The sequence below is a fragment of the Nerophis ophidion genome, linkage group LG12 (assembly GCF_033978795.1).
Source record: "Nerophis ophidion isolate RoL-2023_Sa linkage group LG12, RoL_Noph_v1.0, whole genome shotgun sequence".
Taxonomy (NCBI): Eukaryota; Metazoa; Chordata; class Actinopteri; order Syngnathiformes; family Syngnathidae; genus Nerophis; species Nerophis ophidion.
Window position 1 is genome coordinate 57,841,765 of NC_084622.1, and position 17,509 is coordinate 57,859,273.

At 44.0% G+C, this 17,509-nt stretch overlaps 1 protein-coding gene across 3 annotated transcripts in view; it reads left to right on the forward strand.

The window, feature by feature from the left end:
• The window catches only part of srgap1a (SLIT-ROBO Rho GTPase activating protein 1a), a 182,776-nt gene that overhangs the window by 132,892 nt on the left and 32,375 nt on the right, over positions 1-17,509 (forward strand). For all 3 annotated transcript variants that reach the window (XM_061917845.1, XM_061917846.1, XM_061917847.1), the window contains exons 13-17: positions 1,713-1,773; positions 4,212-4,289; positions 4,411-4,545; positions 12,058-12,163; positions 12,242-12,466. In XM_061917845.1, the coding sequence (XP_061773829.1) occupies positions 1,713-1,773; positions 4,212-4,289; positions 4,411-4,545; positions 12,058-12,163; positions 12,242-12,466 (605 nt within the window). The remainder of the gene's footprint in view (positions 1-1,712; positions 1,774-4,211; positions 4,290-4,410; positions 4,546-12,057; positions 12,164-12,241; positions 12,467-17,509) is intronic.

Genomic DNA, 17,509 nt, shown 5'->3' on the forward strand with positions numbered 1-17,509 from the left:
GCATGTAGAGTTGGGTGTCATCAGCATAACAGTGAAAGCTAACACCGTATTTGCGTATGACGTCACCTAGCGGCAGCATGTAGATGCTGAAGAGTGCAGGGCCAAGGACCGAACCCTGGGGAACATAAAGTTGCGAGTGCCAGCCCTTGAAATGCAGAAAGTGAGAAACTCTATTGAATTGCCTCGGTGTGACTCTACCCCTTCCACCATCTCTTTGCCAACTAAAATCTTTAACAAAGGGGAGAATAATTATTTGTCCATTCCATCCGTCTTTTATATGTATTTATTGCCTGCATGTAAATCTAGAATTATTTTCTATGAAATTTGTCAATATTTTGGGGTATTTAAAACGGATTAATGGGCTTCACGGTGGAAGAGGGGTTAGTGCGTCTGCCTCACAATACGAAGTTCCTGCAGTCCTGGGTTCAAATCCAGGCTCGGGATCTTTCTGTGTGGAGTTTGCATGTTCCCCCCGTGAATGCGTGGGTTCCCTCCGGGTATTCCGGCTTCCTCCCACTTCCAAAGACATGCACCTGGGGATAGGTTGATTGGCAACACTAAATTGGCCCTAGTGTGTGAATGTGAGTGTGAATGTTGTCTGTCTATCTGTGTTGGCCCTGCGATGAGGTGGCGACTTGTCCAGGGTGTACCCCGCCTTCCGCCCGATTGTAGCTGAGATAGGCGCCAGCGACCCCGAATGGGAATAAGCGGCAGAAAATGGATGGATGGATGGAAAACGGATTAATTGGCTTTGTAGTACATAATTTCAGTTTTTGTTGGACATTTTGAACCGGATTACCAACAAAAACTGAGACAGACAAAAGACATGGTGTTATATCCCTTACAATGCAGTTTAACCAAAATACCTATTGTATATAAAAATGACATATTAACAACAGTGATTTGAGAGAAACTGAATGCATAGGTTTAGACTGATAAATTACACTATTACATAATCCTGGATCAGTACAGACTCTGCTGGACTATGTGAATACCCCAGAGAGCCGTAAACACATCCGCTGTGTCATTTAGAGCATGTACTGCCTTTCTGTGCGGGACTGATCTTAAGCAGCGGTTGGCACAGAACCAGAGGCAAAGTGCAGCCCTCTTCTAAGTGCATTTGGCAAACGTATCTTCATAGAATGGATGGTGCTGCTTCACTTCTGAATGATAAATGGTCATCACTTCAGGCAGACGTTTGATGTGATTACTGTCCGACACGGGAAAGTTTATACGAATCTGAAATGATTTAATGCCTCCAGTATTCGTAAACTCAGTTGTTGGAGTTCAATATTTCCGTAACGAAGGCTAATTGCAGCTGATCAAGTCAAGTCTGTCTGAGTCAGCATCTACTAATCCGCACTTACTGGTACTTTCTTCACCCTCACATTACAAAAGACGTGCATGATTGTGTACATTGTTTCGTTCATGTTACTTAGACCTATTGGTATGAACTTGTGTTTTCACATTTGCAAAAAAAAAAATGTTTTGATTTGAACGTGCATTGTATATTTTCTAATTTGTAAGTTAAATGATTTTTTTCATGAACAAAATTACATCCACTAATAGGTTGTGAAAATGTTAAAACACAAGCAAGAATTAATAAACGTTTATATAAAAAATATATTTTTTATCTAGAGTTTTAGTTTTTGTATGTTCCGCTTAAATTAAGATACATTTTTTAAAGTGTGTGTGTTTTTCCCCTCAAAAAGGACTCTGGACAAGCTATCCCTCGTGTGGTTGAAAGTTGTATTCGCTACATAAATTTGTATGGTGAGTTTCTTATGTTTTTGTATAGTATAGAAATGTCATTAATTGGTATGTGCATTTCTTTATCGTCATACTGCATGTGACCTCAGTAATGACTACTACCTACTGAATGTTAAATGTTTTGGTATAAGGTGGAAGATGTCATGATGCAGACTATAAACATAAAAATGGTAAAAAGCTAGTTGCAAAAGACACCCAGAAAGAATATTAACTGAAAGAGGGGCCATAGTACAATTGCTTGTAGTCTACATAACATTTAATGCTGTTTTTTTGGGCAAAATTTCCCATAGATTTTGTTTTAAGGACCATCTTTAAGGCGCTTTCCGACCGTTTATTCAGAATGTGCCAACTTGTGGGTGGTTGTGTTTGCATGCCAAAGCCCTTCTCCAGGCCACGATCCTTCGACTTTGTCAACCATGTTGTAGTTATAGCGCTCCCATATTGGAGTCTGACAGACAGAAATTAGAACGATATGCTACGTTTTATTAGAAAAGGCAACACGGAGGATTTTTAGCATGCATGTGCATGTAAGAGCCAGTCTGCCCCATGAAAGAGGACAGAGGAAAAAAAAGGAATTTATTGACTATAATTTTCGATTTAAGAAGGGGGACCGGAGGGTGTGTTCCAACTATCGTGGGATCACACTCCTCAGCCTTCCCGGTAAGGTTTATTCAGGTGTACTGGAGAGGAGGCTACGTCGGATAGTCGAACCTCGGATTCAGGAGGAACAGTGTGGTTTTCGTCCTGGTCGTGGAACTGTGGACCAGCTCTATACTCTCGGCAGGGTTCTTGAGGGTGCATGGGAGTTTGCCCAACCAGTCTACATGTGCTTTGTGGACTTGGAGAAGGCATTCGACTGTGTCCCTCGGGAAGTCCTGTGGGGAGTGCTCAGAGAGTATGGGGTATCGGACTGTCTTATTGTGGCGGTCCGTTCCCTGTATGATCAGTGTCAGAGCTTGGTCCGCATTGCCGGCAGTAAGTCGAACACATTTCCAGTGAGGGTTGGACTCCGCCAAGGCTGTCCTTTGTCACCGATTCTGTTCATAACTTTTATGGACAGAATTTCTAGGCGCAGTCAAGGCGTTGAGGGGATCCGGTTTGGTGGCCACGTGATTAGGTCTTTGCTTTTTGCAGATGATGTGGTCCTGATGGCTTCATCTGGCTCTCACTGGATCGGTTCGCGGCCGAGTGTGAAGCGACCGGAATGAGAATCAGCACCTCCAAGTCCGAGTCCATGGTTCTCGCCCGGAAAAGGGTGGAGTGCCATCTCCGGGTTGGGGAGGAGACCCTGCCCCAAGTGGAGGAGTTCAAGTACCTAGGAGTCGTGTTCACGAGTGGGGGAAGAGTGGATCGTGAGATCGACAGGCGGATCGGTGCGGCGTCTTCAGTAATGCGGACGTTGTATCGATCCGTTGTGGTGAAGAAGGAGCTGAGCCGGAAGGCAAAGCTCTCAATTTACCGGTCGATCTACGTTCCCATCCTCACCTATGGTCATGAGCTTTGGGTCATGACCGAAAGGATAAGATCACGGGTACAAGCGGCCGAAATGAGTTTCCTCCGCCGTGTGGCGGGGCTCTCCCTTAGAGATAGGGTGAGAAGCTCTGCCATCCGGGAGGAAATCAAAGTAAAGCCGCTGCTCCTCCACATCGAGAGGAGCCAGATGAGGTGGTTCGGGCATCTGGTCAGGATGCCACCCGAACGCCTCCCTAGGGAGGTGTTTAGGGCACGTCCAGCTGGTAGGAGGCCACGAGGAAGACCCAGGACACGTTGGGAAGACTATGTCTCCCGGCTGGCCTGGGAACGCCTCGGGATCCCCCGGGAAGAGCTATACGAAGGCTGGAGAGCGGGAAGTCTGGGCTTCCCTGCTTAGGCTGCTGCCCCTGCAACCCGACTTCGGATAAGCGGAAGATGATGGATGGATAATTTTCGATGACAACTGAATAAAAATCGTGTAGTCGCTCAAAGCTCTGTGGGTAAACCTCTACCATATACAGCAATATTGTATGATGTAACTATGAAAAAATCATCACTAAAGTCTCAAATTCCAAACGGCTTGTTTCAAACAAGTTTGGATGAAGACAAGTTTGTTTTATAAATATTTCAACCAGGCCTCAATGGTTTCATTTTACAGTTTTGGGACTTATAGGAATCCTAAATATATAAAAACAGGTAACAAATATTGACTTTGTATAATAACAGTGTTGTGCTGCATTTTTGAAGCAGCTGATGGATGCCCTACAAAAAGTCATCTAAAAGGAGACAAACAGCAGGCTAATAACAGCTCATTTTTAACCTTGATCTCTTCTCTTGTTAAATCTTAATCCTAGTTTAAAGACACTACAGCAGTCCTTAATTTGAATAATCCCAAGGAAAGTTATGATTAAAATGTGACTTTTAAAAATAAGTTAATTTATGAGCTTGTTTACTTTCTCTCTGTGCAGGTCTCCAACATCAGGGAATATTTCGAGTGTCTGGATCTCAGCTGGAAGTCAATGACATTAAGAACTCATTTGAGAGAGGTACACTAATTGTGCACCATTAAAAAAAAATTTTTTTTTAAAAAAAAGTGATTTCAACGCTATCCATTTATTTTCCACGAAAATGTGCTTCAAATGACATGTTATTGTTTCTATGTTAAAGGAAACGACCCTCTGGCAGACGATGAGAGTAATCATGACATCAACTCAGTGGCAGGTGTTCTTAAACTTTACTTTCGTGGCCTGGAGAACCCTCTTTTCCCCAAAGAGAAGTTCAGTGACCTGCTGTCCTGCATCCGTAAGAACGTAGTCTCTTTCTCCTCAATCATTCTGATTGCTTTTACTTACCTTTGGATTCCTGTTAAACTTATTTATATTGTGTTCACTTCACTTATTTATACCTTGGCATTTGTATAACTGGTCTACCAACATCTGCAGTTAAAGATTTCCATGATTGTCATAATTTTGAGTATCTAGTTAATATAACCTGCGATGAGGTGGCGACTTGTCCAGGGTGTACCCCGCCTTCCCCCCGACTGTAGCTGAGATAGGCGCCAGCGCCCCCCGTAACCCCAAAAGGGAATAAGCGGTAGAAAATGGATAAATGGATGGATAGTTAATATAACATTTCGTAGCTTTTTTTGCGTCTTTTAAGGAGGTTGTCAATCAACAATCTCTGTTTGCCGCGAAAGCGCCAAAAGAATCTCCGCAAACTTGACATCCAGCTGTCACTGACACATTCAGCGCACTCATTCACACCGACTCTCCTTTCATTTTCCTTGCTTTCCTTGCTCTCGTTCAATCACCAGTCAAGAAGATTTAACCTGTACACATTAATGGCCTCAGAGACAGTTGGAAATGATAAAACTAGCAACCACAACTGACTTGGTTGTGCATTATTACAAAGAATATAACAGTATTGTAGATACCGCAATATTGCGGTTTCAAAATTCCCACAATAATGCCGTGACGTGTGAAACAAAAATATTGGCGAGTGTAGTTTATTTCTGGTGCTTTTGCGTTGGCCGGTCTGAAAATAAACTACAATTCCCAGAATCCTCTTTGCAGCGTAGGTGGTTACGTGGGATTCCTTAAAGTGGATTAAAAAAAAAGAAGCATGCAGGAGGTTTGCTGCTAGCTAGGTGTATAAAATAGTCTGGATGTGTCACGGATACAAAGGATTATGGGTATTTGTTATGTTGTGTTACTGGGAGGATGTTCTCCCGAAATGTGTTTGTCAATCTTGTTTGGTGTGGCTTCACAGCGTGGCGCATATTACTAAGAGTGTTGAAATTGTTTATATCACAACCATTAGTGTACTCTGTGTCACCCAGTATGCCTTGCAGTCGTGTGCATATTGCTGCGAAAGCCACACACATCATGTTGTTGCGGAAGCCACACACGTCATGTTGCTGGACTGACAAGCAGATCGTACATGCTGTGGAAGGCGACAAAGCCAATGGCTTCATAGCACGCCCTAATACTTATTATCTGGGTGACTACCGGCAGTCATTCTAGAGCAGGGGCGCTCACACTTTTTCTGCAGGCGAGCTACTTTTCAATTGACCAAGTCGAGGAGATCTACCTCATTCCTATTTATAATTTATATTTATTTATTTATGAAAGAGACATTTTTGTTAACAAGTTAATGGTGTTTAATGATAATACACGCATGTTTAACACACATAGATTCCTTTCTTTCATGAAGACAAGAATATAAGTTGGTGTATTTGATTCTGATGACTTGCATTGATTGGAATTAGACAGTGGTGCTGATAACGTCCGCATTTTCAAATGGAGGAAAAAAAAAAAGTCCTCCTTTCTGTCCAATACCACATGAAAGTGGTTGGATTTGGCATCTCATTTGTCCAACTTGCATACTCGTTTTTAAACACTTTGTTATGAGAGTAGCATATGTGTGTGGCCCTTTAATGTCTGGCAGCAGGTGAGTGACGTCAGTGAGTGTGTGGGCGAGCGAGGAGAGGGAGCGGTCGCTGAGGGCGGGGGAGAAATACATTGGCATCAAACTCCGTCGCTTGCTAGCTTGTGCACGCTAGCTTTCTGAGACTCTTATTTTGTTAGCACAGGCAGGATGAAACAGGTCTTTTATGGTGAAGACAGGAACTGTGCAGTCGGTCTTTAGAGTTTTGACAGTAGGTACGGAGTCTCTAGAAATAAAATGTGCTTCTCTGCGTCCGCCTTGTTAGTGATTTTTTTCTTAAATATGAGCTCGCAGCAGCCAGCGTCATCTCACAAGATCCTCGGGTGCTGAGAATGTCAAACAACTGACGAAAGTGAAGTCTTGGTATGATTGATGATTGCTCATTTTTATGTCTATTTTTTAATGCCTGGCTTGAGATCGACTGACACACCCTCCGAGATCGACCAGTCGATCGCGATCGACGTAATGCCCACCCCTGTTCTAGAGAATATTAGCTTCTACTATTGTCTTCTTTGCTTTGTGACACGGGTCTTAATTGGCTCTTTCAATGGCAAAGGATACCGATCCCAGAACCATGTAAATCAAATATTTCCGGATGGTTCAACCGCCACCCGCCTGAATCTAATTAAAATCTATTTTTTCGTCATGTCACCCGCCCGACCCGCGGTTTATCCGCGGACTGTGCGGATGAGACCGCAAACCGCGCATCTCTAATTTGCGCCCTTTTTTGGGTGGGTCGTGTGTTTTTCTGGGTGTACTCGAGCACACTAGTGCAGGACAAAAGATGGCGATTCCAGGTTACATTTCCCAGCTCAACATGCTTGTGATTGCAGTGTGGGCTGTGCTCGATAGATAGATAGTACTTCATTGATTCCTGCAGGAGAGTTCCTTCAGGAAAATTAAAATTCCAGCAGCAGTGTACAGAGTTTAGATCAATTAAAAAAAAAAAAAAAAAAAAGTAAATAATGGGGGTTTAAAAGGAAACAAAATAGAGAAATATTACAAAAAGAATAAAAACAATGGGAATAACAATATAACAGTAAAATAAGAATATAACAAAACAAAGTAGGCAGTAGTGACCATGTTATGAAAACGATGTAGTGTAGATAATAGTTTTTCAGCAACACTTTAGTTGCCTTTGTCTTTCATTGTCAAATATGCAGTGGGGTAGTTTTGCTTGAGCGAAAAGTCAAATATTTGTTAATTCGATTAGGAGGATCTTGATGTGACTATCAACCTCACAGTCACATCGTTGGACATTAAAAACCTTCCCTCCTTCTGTGGCATCTTGAGGACCGCCTACAAGTGTGTTCAAAAGTCAGATCGACTGTGTTCATTATGTCTTCTTAAACCTACTCAGTGGCCTAGTGGTTAGAGTGTCCGCCCTGAAATCGGTAGGTTGGGAGTTCAAACCCCGGCCGAGTCATACCAAAGGCTACAAAAAAATGGGACCCCTTGCCTCCCTGCTTGGCACTCAGCATCAAGGGTTGGAATTGGGCGTTAAATCCCCATAAATGATTCCTGGGCGCGGCACCCCTGCTGCCCACTGCTCCCCTCACTTCCCAGGGGGTGAACAAGGGGATGGGTCAAATGCAGAGAATAATTTCACCACACCTAGTGTGTGTGTGTGACAATCATTGGTACTTTAACTTAACTTTAACTAAAATATTAGTAAAAGATTCCTGTGGCTAGACAAATATTTTTTTGGAGCGTAAAATATAACTCTTACCTGCTTACAGTTTTGACTTCAGCCTTCCTCAGAGGGGTCATTGCTTCCCGGTGAGCCATATCTAAAAACAGCTTGCCATGTTTTGGCCTCCCCTCTTTTTGTACACAAGAATATTTAACCAAAAGTGTTAGGAGGATGTTTTTTGGGGACGGGGAGCGCATCGGCACATGAAGCTCTTAGACACTACTCCATCCATCCATTTTCTACCACTTATTCCCTTTGGGGTCGCGGAGGGCGCTGGTGTCTATATCAGCTACAATCAGGCGGAAGGCTGTGTACACCCTGGACAAGTCGCCACCTCATCGCAGAACGCGCAACTCAGGTTGGTCAAATTCTGTCGTCTAACTCTCCTCTGACAAAGGTAACAATCCTTCCGCCGGTTCACATACGCAAACTTTGTCACAACGTTTACTTCCTTTATTTTGTGAAGTTTGACGTGCCAGAGCTAAGAACGTCACTAAACTATTCAATCTCCACTCCAAAGTGGTATTCAAACTTTTTCCACCAAGTACCACCTCAGAAAAAACTTGTCTCGCCCCAGTACCACCATAATGACCAACATTTAAATACAGTAGTGAAGTAGGCCTGAGTATTCATTAAAAAACAAAGCAACAAACATCCAAACATCCATCCATTTTTTATCAATCAATCAATGTTTACTTATATAGCCCTAAATCACTAGTGTCTCAAAGGGCTGCACAAACCACTACGACCTCCTCGGTAGGCCCACATAAGGGCAAGGAAAACTCACACCCAGTGGGACGTCGGTGACAATGATGACTATGAGAACCTTAGAGAGGAGGAAAGCAATGGATGTCGAGCGGGTCTAACATGATACTGTGAAAGTTCAATCCATAATGGATCCAACACAGTCGCAAGAGTCCAGTCCAAAGCGGATCCAACACAGCAGCAAGAGTCCCGTTCACAGCGGAGCCAGCAGGAAAACATCCCAAGCGGAGGCGGATCAGCAGCGTAGAGATGTCCCCAGCCGATACACAGGCAAGCAGTACATGGCCACCGGATCGGACCGGACCCCCTCCACAAGGGAGAGTGGGACATAGGAGAAAAAGAAAAGAAACGGCAGATCAACTGGTCTAAAAAGGGAGTCTATTTAAAGGCTAGAGTATACAAATGAGTTTTAAGGTGAGACTTAAATGCTTCTACTGTGGTGGCATCTCGAACTGTTACCGGGAGGGCATTCCAGAGTACTGGAGCCCGAACGGAAAACGCTCTATAGCCCGCAGACTTTTTTTGGGCTCTGGTAATCACTAATAAGCCGGAGTCCTTTGAACGCAGATTTCTTGCCGGGACATATGGTACAATACAATCGGCAAGATAGGCTGGAGCTAGACCGTGTAGTATTTTATACGTAAGTAGTAAAACCTTAAAGTCACATCTTAAGTGCACAGGAAGCCAGTGCAGGTGAGCCAGTACAGGCGTAATGTGATCAAACTTTCTTGTTCTTGTCAAAAGTCTAGCAGCCGCATTTCGTACCAACTGTAATCTTTTAATGCTAGACATGGGGAGACCCGAAAATAATACGTTACAGTAAACCACCTGTTCCTCTCAGGGTAGTGGGGGGCTGGAGCCTAGCCCAGCTGCTCTCGGGCGGAAGGCAGGGTACACCCGAGACAAGTTGCCACCTCGTCCCAGGGCCAACGCATATTTATTAAAAACAAGGCAGAGGTTTTATTTAGATATCCAGATATTTAGTAGGGCTGCGAATCTTTGGGTGTCCCACAATTCGATTCAATATCGATTCTTGGGGTCACGATTCGTTTCAAAATCGATTTTTTTAAAAATTCAACCCGAGTCTCGATTCAAAAACGATTTTTTTTTTTCCCGATTTAAAAGGATTCTCTATTCATTCAATAAATAGGATTTGAGCAGGATCTACCCCAGTCTGCTGACATGCTAGCAGGGTAGTAGATTTTTGTAAATTGTAAAGGACAATGTTTTATCAACTGATTGCAATATTGTAAATTTGTTTTAACTATTAAATTAACCAAAAATATGACTTATTTTATCTTTGTGAAAACATTGGACACAGTGTGTTGTCAAGCTTATGAGATGCGATGCGAGTGTAAGCCACTGTGACACTATTGTTCTTTTTTTTATTTTTACAAATGTCTAATGATAATGTCAATGAGGGATTTTTAATCACTGCTATGCTGAAATGATAACTAATATTGATACTGTTGTTGATAATATTCATTTTTGTTTCACTACTTTTGGTTTGTTCTGTGTCGTGTTTGTGTCTCCTCTCAATTGACCTGCTTATTGCAGTTCTGAGTGTTGCTGGGTCAGGTTTGGTTTTGGAATTGGATTGCATTGTTATGGTATTATTTTGTTGGATTGATTAAAAGTAAGCAATTTAAAAAAAAAATCAGAATCGATTCTGAATCGCACAACGTGAGAATCACGATTCATATTCGAATCAATTTTTTCCCCACACCCCTAATATTTAGTATGTTTAATATTTTTGGCCACTGTAGCATTACATACAATTTGAACATAAATGCCGTGTTTGAATATAGGAAACTAAAACACTGTACTTTAATCAAGTGATTCTTTGGCATACCACTAGATAGAGCCCGCGTACATGCACCACAGTTTGAGAATCACTGATTCAGTCTTTTTTTAGGTGGAAAAATAACTGTTAACTCTGTTTCGTTTACTTTAAGGAAAGCCTGTCTTCCGTATTTAAAGTTTATGTTATTAACTTTGGAAGAATTACCGCATAGCGTCTAGCTCTACATCCATTTGATGTGACTGACAGCTAATGACCAGGAAATATACACTACCACATATCACAATCTGTTTATTTCTCTTTTTAAAAAAAAACAACAACCCAATGCCATAGATTCGATTGATCGTCGACTATAGGCAAAATATATCCATCCATCCATCCATCATCTTCCGCTTATCCGAGGTCGGGTCGCGGGGGCAACAGCCTAAGCAGGGAAACCCAGACTTCCCTCTCCCCAGCCACTTCGTCTAGCTCTTCCTGGGGGATCCCGAGGCGTTCCCAGGCCAGCCGGGAGACATAGTCTTCCCAACGTGTCCTGGGTCTTCCCCGTGGCCTCCTACCGGTTGGACGTGCCCTAAACACCTCCCTAGGGAGGCGTTCGGGTGGCATCCTGACCAGATGCCCGAACCACCTCATCTGGCTCCTCTCGATGTGAAGGAGCAGCGGCTTTACTTTGAGTTCCTCCCGGATGGCAGAGCTTCTCACCCTATCTCTAAGGGAGAGCCCCGCCACACGGCGGAGGAAACTCATTTCGGCCGCTTGTACCCGTGATCTTATCCTTTCGGTCATGACCCAAAGCTCATGACCATAGGTGAGGATGGGAACGTAGATCGACCGGTAAATTGAGAGCTTTGCCTTCCGGCTCAGCTCCTTCTTCACCACAACGGATCGGTACAACGTCCGCATTACTGAAGACGCCGCACCGATCCGCATGTCGATCTCACGATCCACTCTTCCATCACTTGTGAACAAGACTCCTAGGTACTTGAACTCCTCCACTTGGGGCAGGGTCTCCTCCCCAACCCGGAGATGGCACTCCACCCTTTTCCGGGCGAGAACCATGGACTCGGACTTGGAGGTGCTGATTCTCATTCCGGTCGCTTCACACTCGGCTGCGAACCGATCCAGCGAGAGCTGAAGATCCCGGTCAGATGAAGCCATCAGGACCACATCATCTGCAAAAAGCAGAGACCTAATCCTGCGGTTACCAAACCGGAACCCCTCAACGCCTTGACTGCACCTAGAAATTCTGTCCATAAAAGTTATGAACAGAATCGGTGACAAAGGACAGCAAAATATAACTACCGGTAATCAGATTCAAAAATTGGTGCACAGGCAATAGGTAATGCGCACCATGCCATTTGAGTTCATTATGTATAGAAGAGCTCAAGAGTCGTGCGGAATCCTAAGTGTTCATAAAAGATGTAATACATTACAAGTACCCCGACGGTACAGAGTGGCTATTTTTAGCAACCTGCAGGACCACTGCTCAGGCAAATAAAAAAAATGGCCGCAGGTGCCACATTGGAAAAAGGTACAGGTAGATTGCAATAACGGACATTGTTTTGAATCTAGTCAGGAGTTTTTCCAAACTTTTGCTCTCCTGCAGGAATGGACAATCTGTACGAGAGAGCTTTGTATATTCGAAAGATCCTCCTGACCATTCCCAGATCAGTCCTTGTTGTGATGCGCTACCTCTTTTCATTTCTCAACCAGTAAGTTTATTCCTACTAATCTGTGAATCCACCTATCTGCGGTATCTGTGTATTTTCTAAAATGCTGTTTTTCCTCAGCCTGTCTCAGTACAGCGACGAGAACATGATGGACCCTTACAACTTGGCCATTTGCTTTGGCCCTACTCTCATGCCCACACCAGAGTGCCAGGACCAGGTCTCCTGTCAGGCCCACGTCAACGAGATAATCAAGACCATCATCGTTCACCAGGAGACTATCTTTCCCGATGCCAACGAGCTGGATGGGCCTCTCTATGAAAAGTGCATGGCAGGAGGAGACTATTGGTAAAGTATTATGACTGAAGCTGGCACCAATATACATTTTGCAATGTTTTAAAGGCCTACTGAAAGCCACTACTACCCACCACGCAGTCTGATAGTTTATATATCAATGATGAAATATTAACATTGCAACACATGCCAATACGGCCTTTTTAGTTTACTAAATTGCAATTTTAAATTTCCCGGGACTTTTTTCTTGAAAACGTCGCGTAATGATGACGTGTACGCGTGACGTCACGGGCTGTTATAAATATGAGCCCTGCACACACACACAGCTAAAAGTCGTCTGCTTTAATCGCACAATTACATAGTATTTTGGACATCTGTGTTGCCGAATCTTTTGCAATTTGATCAATTAATATTGGAGGAGTCAAAGTAGAAAGACGGAGTTGGGAAGCTTTAGCCTTTAGCCACACAAACACACGGTGATTCCTTGTTTAAAATTCACGGAGGTGAAACTTTAGTATGGATCACAGCGGACATGGATCCCGACTACATGTCAACCAGCAGGTTTCGGTGAGAAAATTGTGGATAAAAAGTCACCTCTTACCGGATATCAGCTGAGCTTGTGCCGCCCATACAGCTGCCGTTGACTTCCCCGAGACACCGCGCGTCAACACCCGGCCGTGGACGTACACTTCCGACTATCAGGTACTGTTAAAGTCACTAAAACACTAGCAACACAATAGAAAGATAAGGGATTTTCTTCACGGTGGAAGAGGGGTTAGTGCGTCTGCCTCACAATACGAAGGTCCTGCAGTCCTGGGTTCAAATCCAGGCTCAGGATCTTTCTGTGTGGAGTTTGCATGTTCTCCCCGTGAATGCGTGGGTTCCCTCCGGGTACTCCGGCTTCCTCCCACTTCCAAAGACATGCACCTGGGGATAGGTTGATTGGCAACACTAAATTGGCCCTAGTGTGTGAATGTTGTCTATCTGTGTTGGCCCTGCTTTGAGGTGGCGACTTGTCCAGGGTGTACCCCGCCTCCCGCCCGATTGTAGCTGAGATAGGCGCCAGCGCCCCCCGCGACCCCGAAAGGGAATAAGCGGTAGAAAATGGATGGATGGATGGGATTTCCCAAAATTATCCTAGTAAATGTGTCTAAAACATATGAATTCGTCTCAATGCAACGCGATTGCAATCGCGTTTTGTTTTTTTAACTTTTTTTTTTTTCTAGTCCGTCGCTATCAATATCCTCAAACATGAATCTTTCGTCCTCGCTCAAATAATGGGGAAATTGTCGTTTTGTCGGTGTGAATAGCTGTTTTTGTTGGAGGCTCCCACTAAAATCAATGTGAATATATGAGGAGCCATCAACATGTGACCTCATCGTCTGCGACTTCCGGTAGAGGCAGGGCTTTTCTCCAGTTGTGAACTTTATCGTGGATGTTCTCTACTAAATCCTTTCAGCAAACATATGGCAATATCGCGAAATTATCAAGTATGACACATAGAATGGACCTGCTATCCCCGTTTGAATAAGAAAATCTCATTTCAGTAGGCCTTTAATGGTGTCTGCGTTGAATTCAAAGTCCAGAGGAAGAATGAAGATGAGGTCGCTGTAGCACAATAAAAACCGGACCAGCTGTTTGTGGTGTGATTAGGGAATTATAAAATATAGGTAAAACTCCAGAAATTTGAATATTCTTCCAAAGTCCATTAATTTCAGCAATTCAACTTTAAAGGGAACAACGCTTTTTTGGGCAATTTTGCCGATCATTCACAATTATTATGAGAGACATTACGTAGCGGTCATTGCTGCGTACCGATTGTCCACAGTACACAATTCAAGTGAAGGATAAGAAATCTGCAAGATGAAAGGGGACAAACGCCGAGGTATGGAAATGATAAAAAAAACTGAATTATTTGTGTAAAATGGATTAAGCCAGGGGCGCTCACACTTTTTCTGCAGGCGAGCTACTTTTCAATTGACCAAGTCGAGGAGATCTACCTCATTCCTATTTATAATATATATTTATTTATTTATGAAAGAGACATTTTTGTTAACAAGTTAATGGTGTTTAATGATAATACAAGCATGTTTAACACACATAGATTCCTTTCTTTCATGAAGACAAGAATATAAGTTGGTGTATTACCTGATTCTGATGACTTGCATTGATTGGAATTAGACAGTGGTGCTGATAACGTCCGCATTTTCAAATGGAGGAAAAAAAAAAGTCCTCCTTTCTGTCCAATACCACATGAAAGTGGTTGGATTTGGCATCTCATTTGTCCAACTTGCATACTCGTTTTTAAACACTTTGTTATGAGAGTAGCATATGTGTGTGGCCCTTTAATGTCTGGCAGCAGGTGAGTGACGTCAGTGAGTGTGCGGGTGGGCAAGCAAGTGAGAAAGCGGTCGCTGAGGGCGGGGGAGAAATACATTGGCATCAAACTCCGTAGCTTGCTAGCTTGTGCACGCTAGCTTTCTGAGACTCTTATTTTGTTAGCACAGGCAGGATGAAACAGGTCTTTTATGGTGAAGACAGGAACTGTGCAGTCGGTCTTTAGAGTTTTGACAGCAGGTACGGAGTCTCTAGAAATAAAATGTGTTTCTCTGCGTCCGCCCTGTTAGTGATTTTTTTCTTAAATATGAGCTCGCAGCAGCCAGCGTCATCTCACAAGATCCTCGGGTGCCGAGAATGTCAAACAACTGACGAAAGTGAAGTCTTGGTATGATTGATGATTGCTCATTTTTATGTCTATTTTTTAATGCCTGGCTTGAGATCGACTGACACACCCTCCGAGATCGACCAGTCGATCGCGATCGACGTAATGCCCACCCCTGGATTAATACATAGGGGCAGCACGGTTGCGCAGGGGTTAGTGCATGTGCCTCACAATACGAAGCTTCTGTGTAGTCCTGAGTTCAATCCCGGGCTCGGGATCTTTCTGTGTGGGGTTTGCATGTTCTCCCTGTGACTGCGTGGGTTCCATCCGCGTACTCCGGCTTCCTCCCACCTCACAAAAAAAAAACATACACCTGGAAAAGGTGGAGTGCCATCTCCGGGTTGGGGAGGAGACCCTGCCCCAAGTGGAGGAGTTCAAGTACCTAGGAGTCTTGTTCACGAGTGGGGGAAGAGTGGATCGTGAGGTCGACAGGCGGATCGGTGCGGCGTCTTCAGTAATGCGGACGTTGTACCGATCCGTTGTGGTGAAGAAGGAGCTGAGCCGGAAGGCAAAGCTCTCAATTTACCGGTCGATCTACGTTCCCATCCTCACCTATGGTCATGAGCTTTGGGTCATGACCGAAAGGATAAGATCACGGGTACAAGCGGCCGAAATGAGTTTCCTCCGCCAGGTGGCGGGGCTCTCCCTTAGAGATAGGGTGAGAAGCTCTGCCATCCGGGAGGAACTCAAAGTAAAGCCGCTGCTCCTTCACATCGAGAGGAGCCAGATGAGGTGGTTCGGGCATCTGGTCAGGATGCCACCCGAACGCCTCCCTAGGGAGGTGTTTAGGGCACGTCCAACCGGTAGGAGGCCACGGGGAAGACCCAGGACACGTTGGGAAGACTATCATGACCATGAATTGATTAACGTGGACCCCGACTTAAACAAGTTGAAAAACTTATTCGGGTGTTACCATTTAGTGGTCAATTGTACGGAATATGTACTGTACTGTGCAATCTACTAATAAAAGTATCAATCAATCAATCAATCAATGTCTCCCGGCTGGCCTGGGAACGCCTCGGGATCCCCCGGGAAGAGCTGGACGAGGTGGCTGGGGAGAGGGAAGTCTGGGCTTCCCTGCTTAGGCTGCTGCCCCCGCAACCCGACCTCGGATAAGCAGAAGATGATGGATGGATGGATGGACACCTGGGGATAGGTTGATCGGCAACACTAAATTGACCCTAGTGTGTGAATGTGAGTGTGAATACTGTCAGTCTATCTGTGTTGGCCCTGCGATGAGGTGGAAACTTGTCCAGGGTGTACGCCGCCTTCCTCCCCTTTGGAGCTGAAAAAGGTTCCAGCAAATCCGGTGACACTGAACGGGACAACCGGTAAACAATGGATGGATGGATGGATTAATACAAGTTTAACGATGTGCGGCTACAGAACAAACAATCAAATAAATGGTTGAAGCTGGTGGATGGAAATGTGTACAAAACACTGCACCTTATGCAAGAAAACTTGGAACATTGGGCATAAAAACATTGGAATGCTAAATTTGAGAGAGCGGTGAATACATTCATGTACTTTGCAACAAGTATTTGTACGCATCCCGTTTTCGTTGTACTTTTTTTACTGGTATGGATGTGAAATTGGTCTCAATTTTTTTCATTGCCTATTGCAGGGGTGCCCACACTTTTTCTGCAGGCGAGCTACTTTTCAATTGACCAACTCGAGGGGATCTACCTCATTTATATATATCATTTATATTTATTTATTTATGAAAGAGACATTTTTGTAAACAAGTTAAATGTGTTTAATGATAATACAAGCATGTTTATCACACATATAGATGTCTTTCTTTCACGAAGACAAGAATATAAGTTGGTGTATTACCTGATTCTGATGACTTGCATTGATTGGAATCAGACAGTAATGATGATAGCGCCCACATTTTCAAATGGAGGAGAAAAAAAGTTGTCCTTTCTGTACAATACCACATGAAGGTGGTTGGTTTTTGGCATCTAATTCATCCAGCTTCCATACACTTTACAAGAAAAACATTGGCGGCAAATTCCGTAGCTTGCTTGATTGACATTCACGACACCCGAGGGTCTTGTGAGATGACGCTGGCTGCTGCCAGTTCATTATTATGAAAAAATGACAGAGAGGAAGGCGAGAAACACTTTTTATTTCAACAGACTTTCGCGCCGTCCCTTCCGTCAAAACTCTAAAGGCCGACTGCACATTTCCTATCTTCACAATAAAAGCCCTGCTTCATGCTGCCTGCGCTAACAAAATAAGAGTCTCAGAAAGCTGGCGTGCACAAGTGATGTGCACGCCAGCTTTCTGAGGGATCGCTTGTGCACGGCAGTTTTCCGAGACTCTGTATTTAGTTAGCGCAGGCAGCATGAAGCAGGGCTTTTATTGTGAAG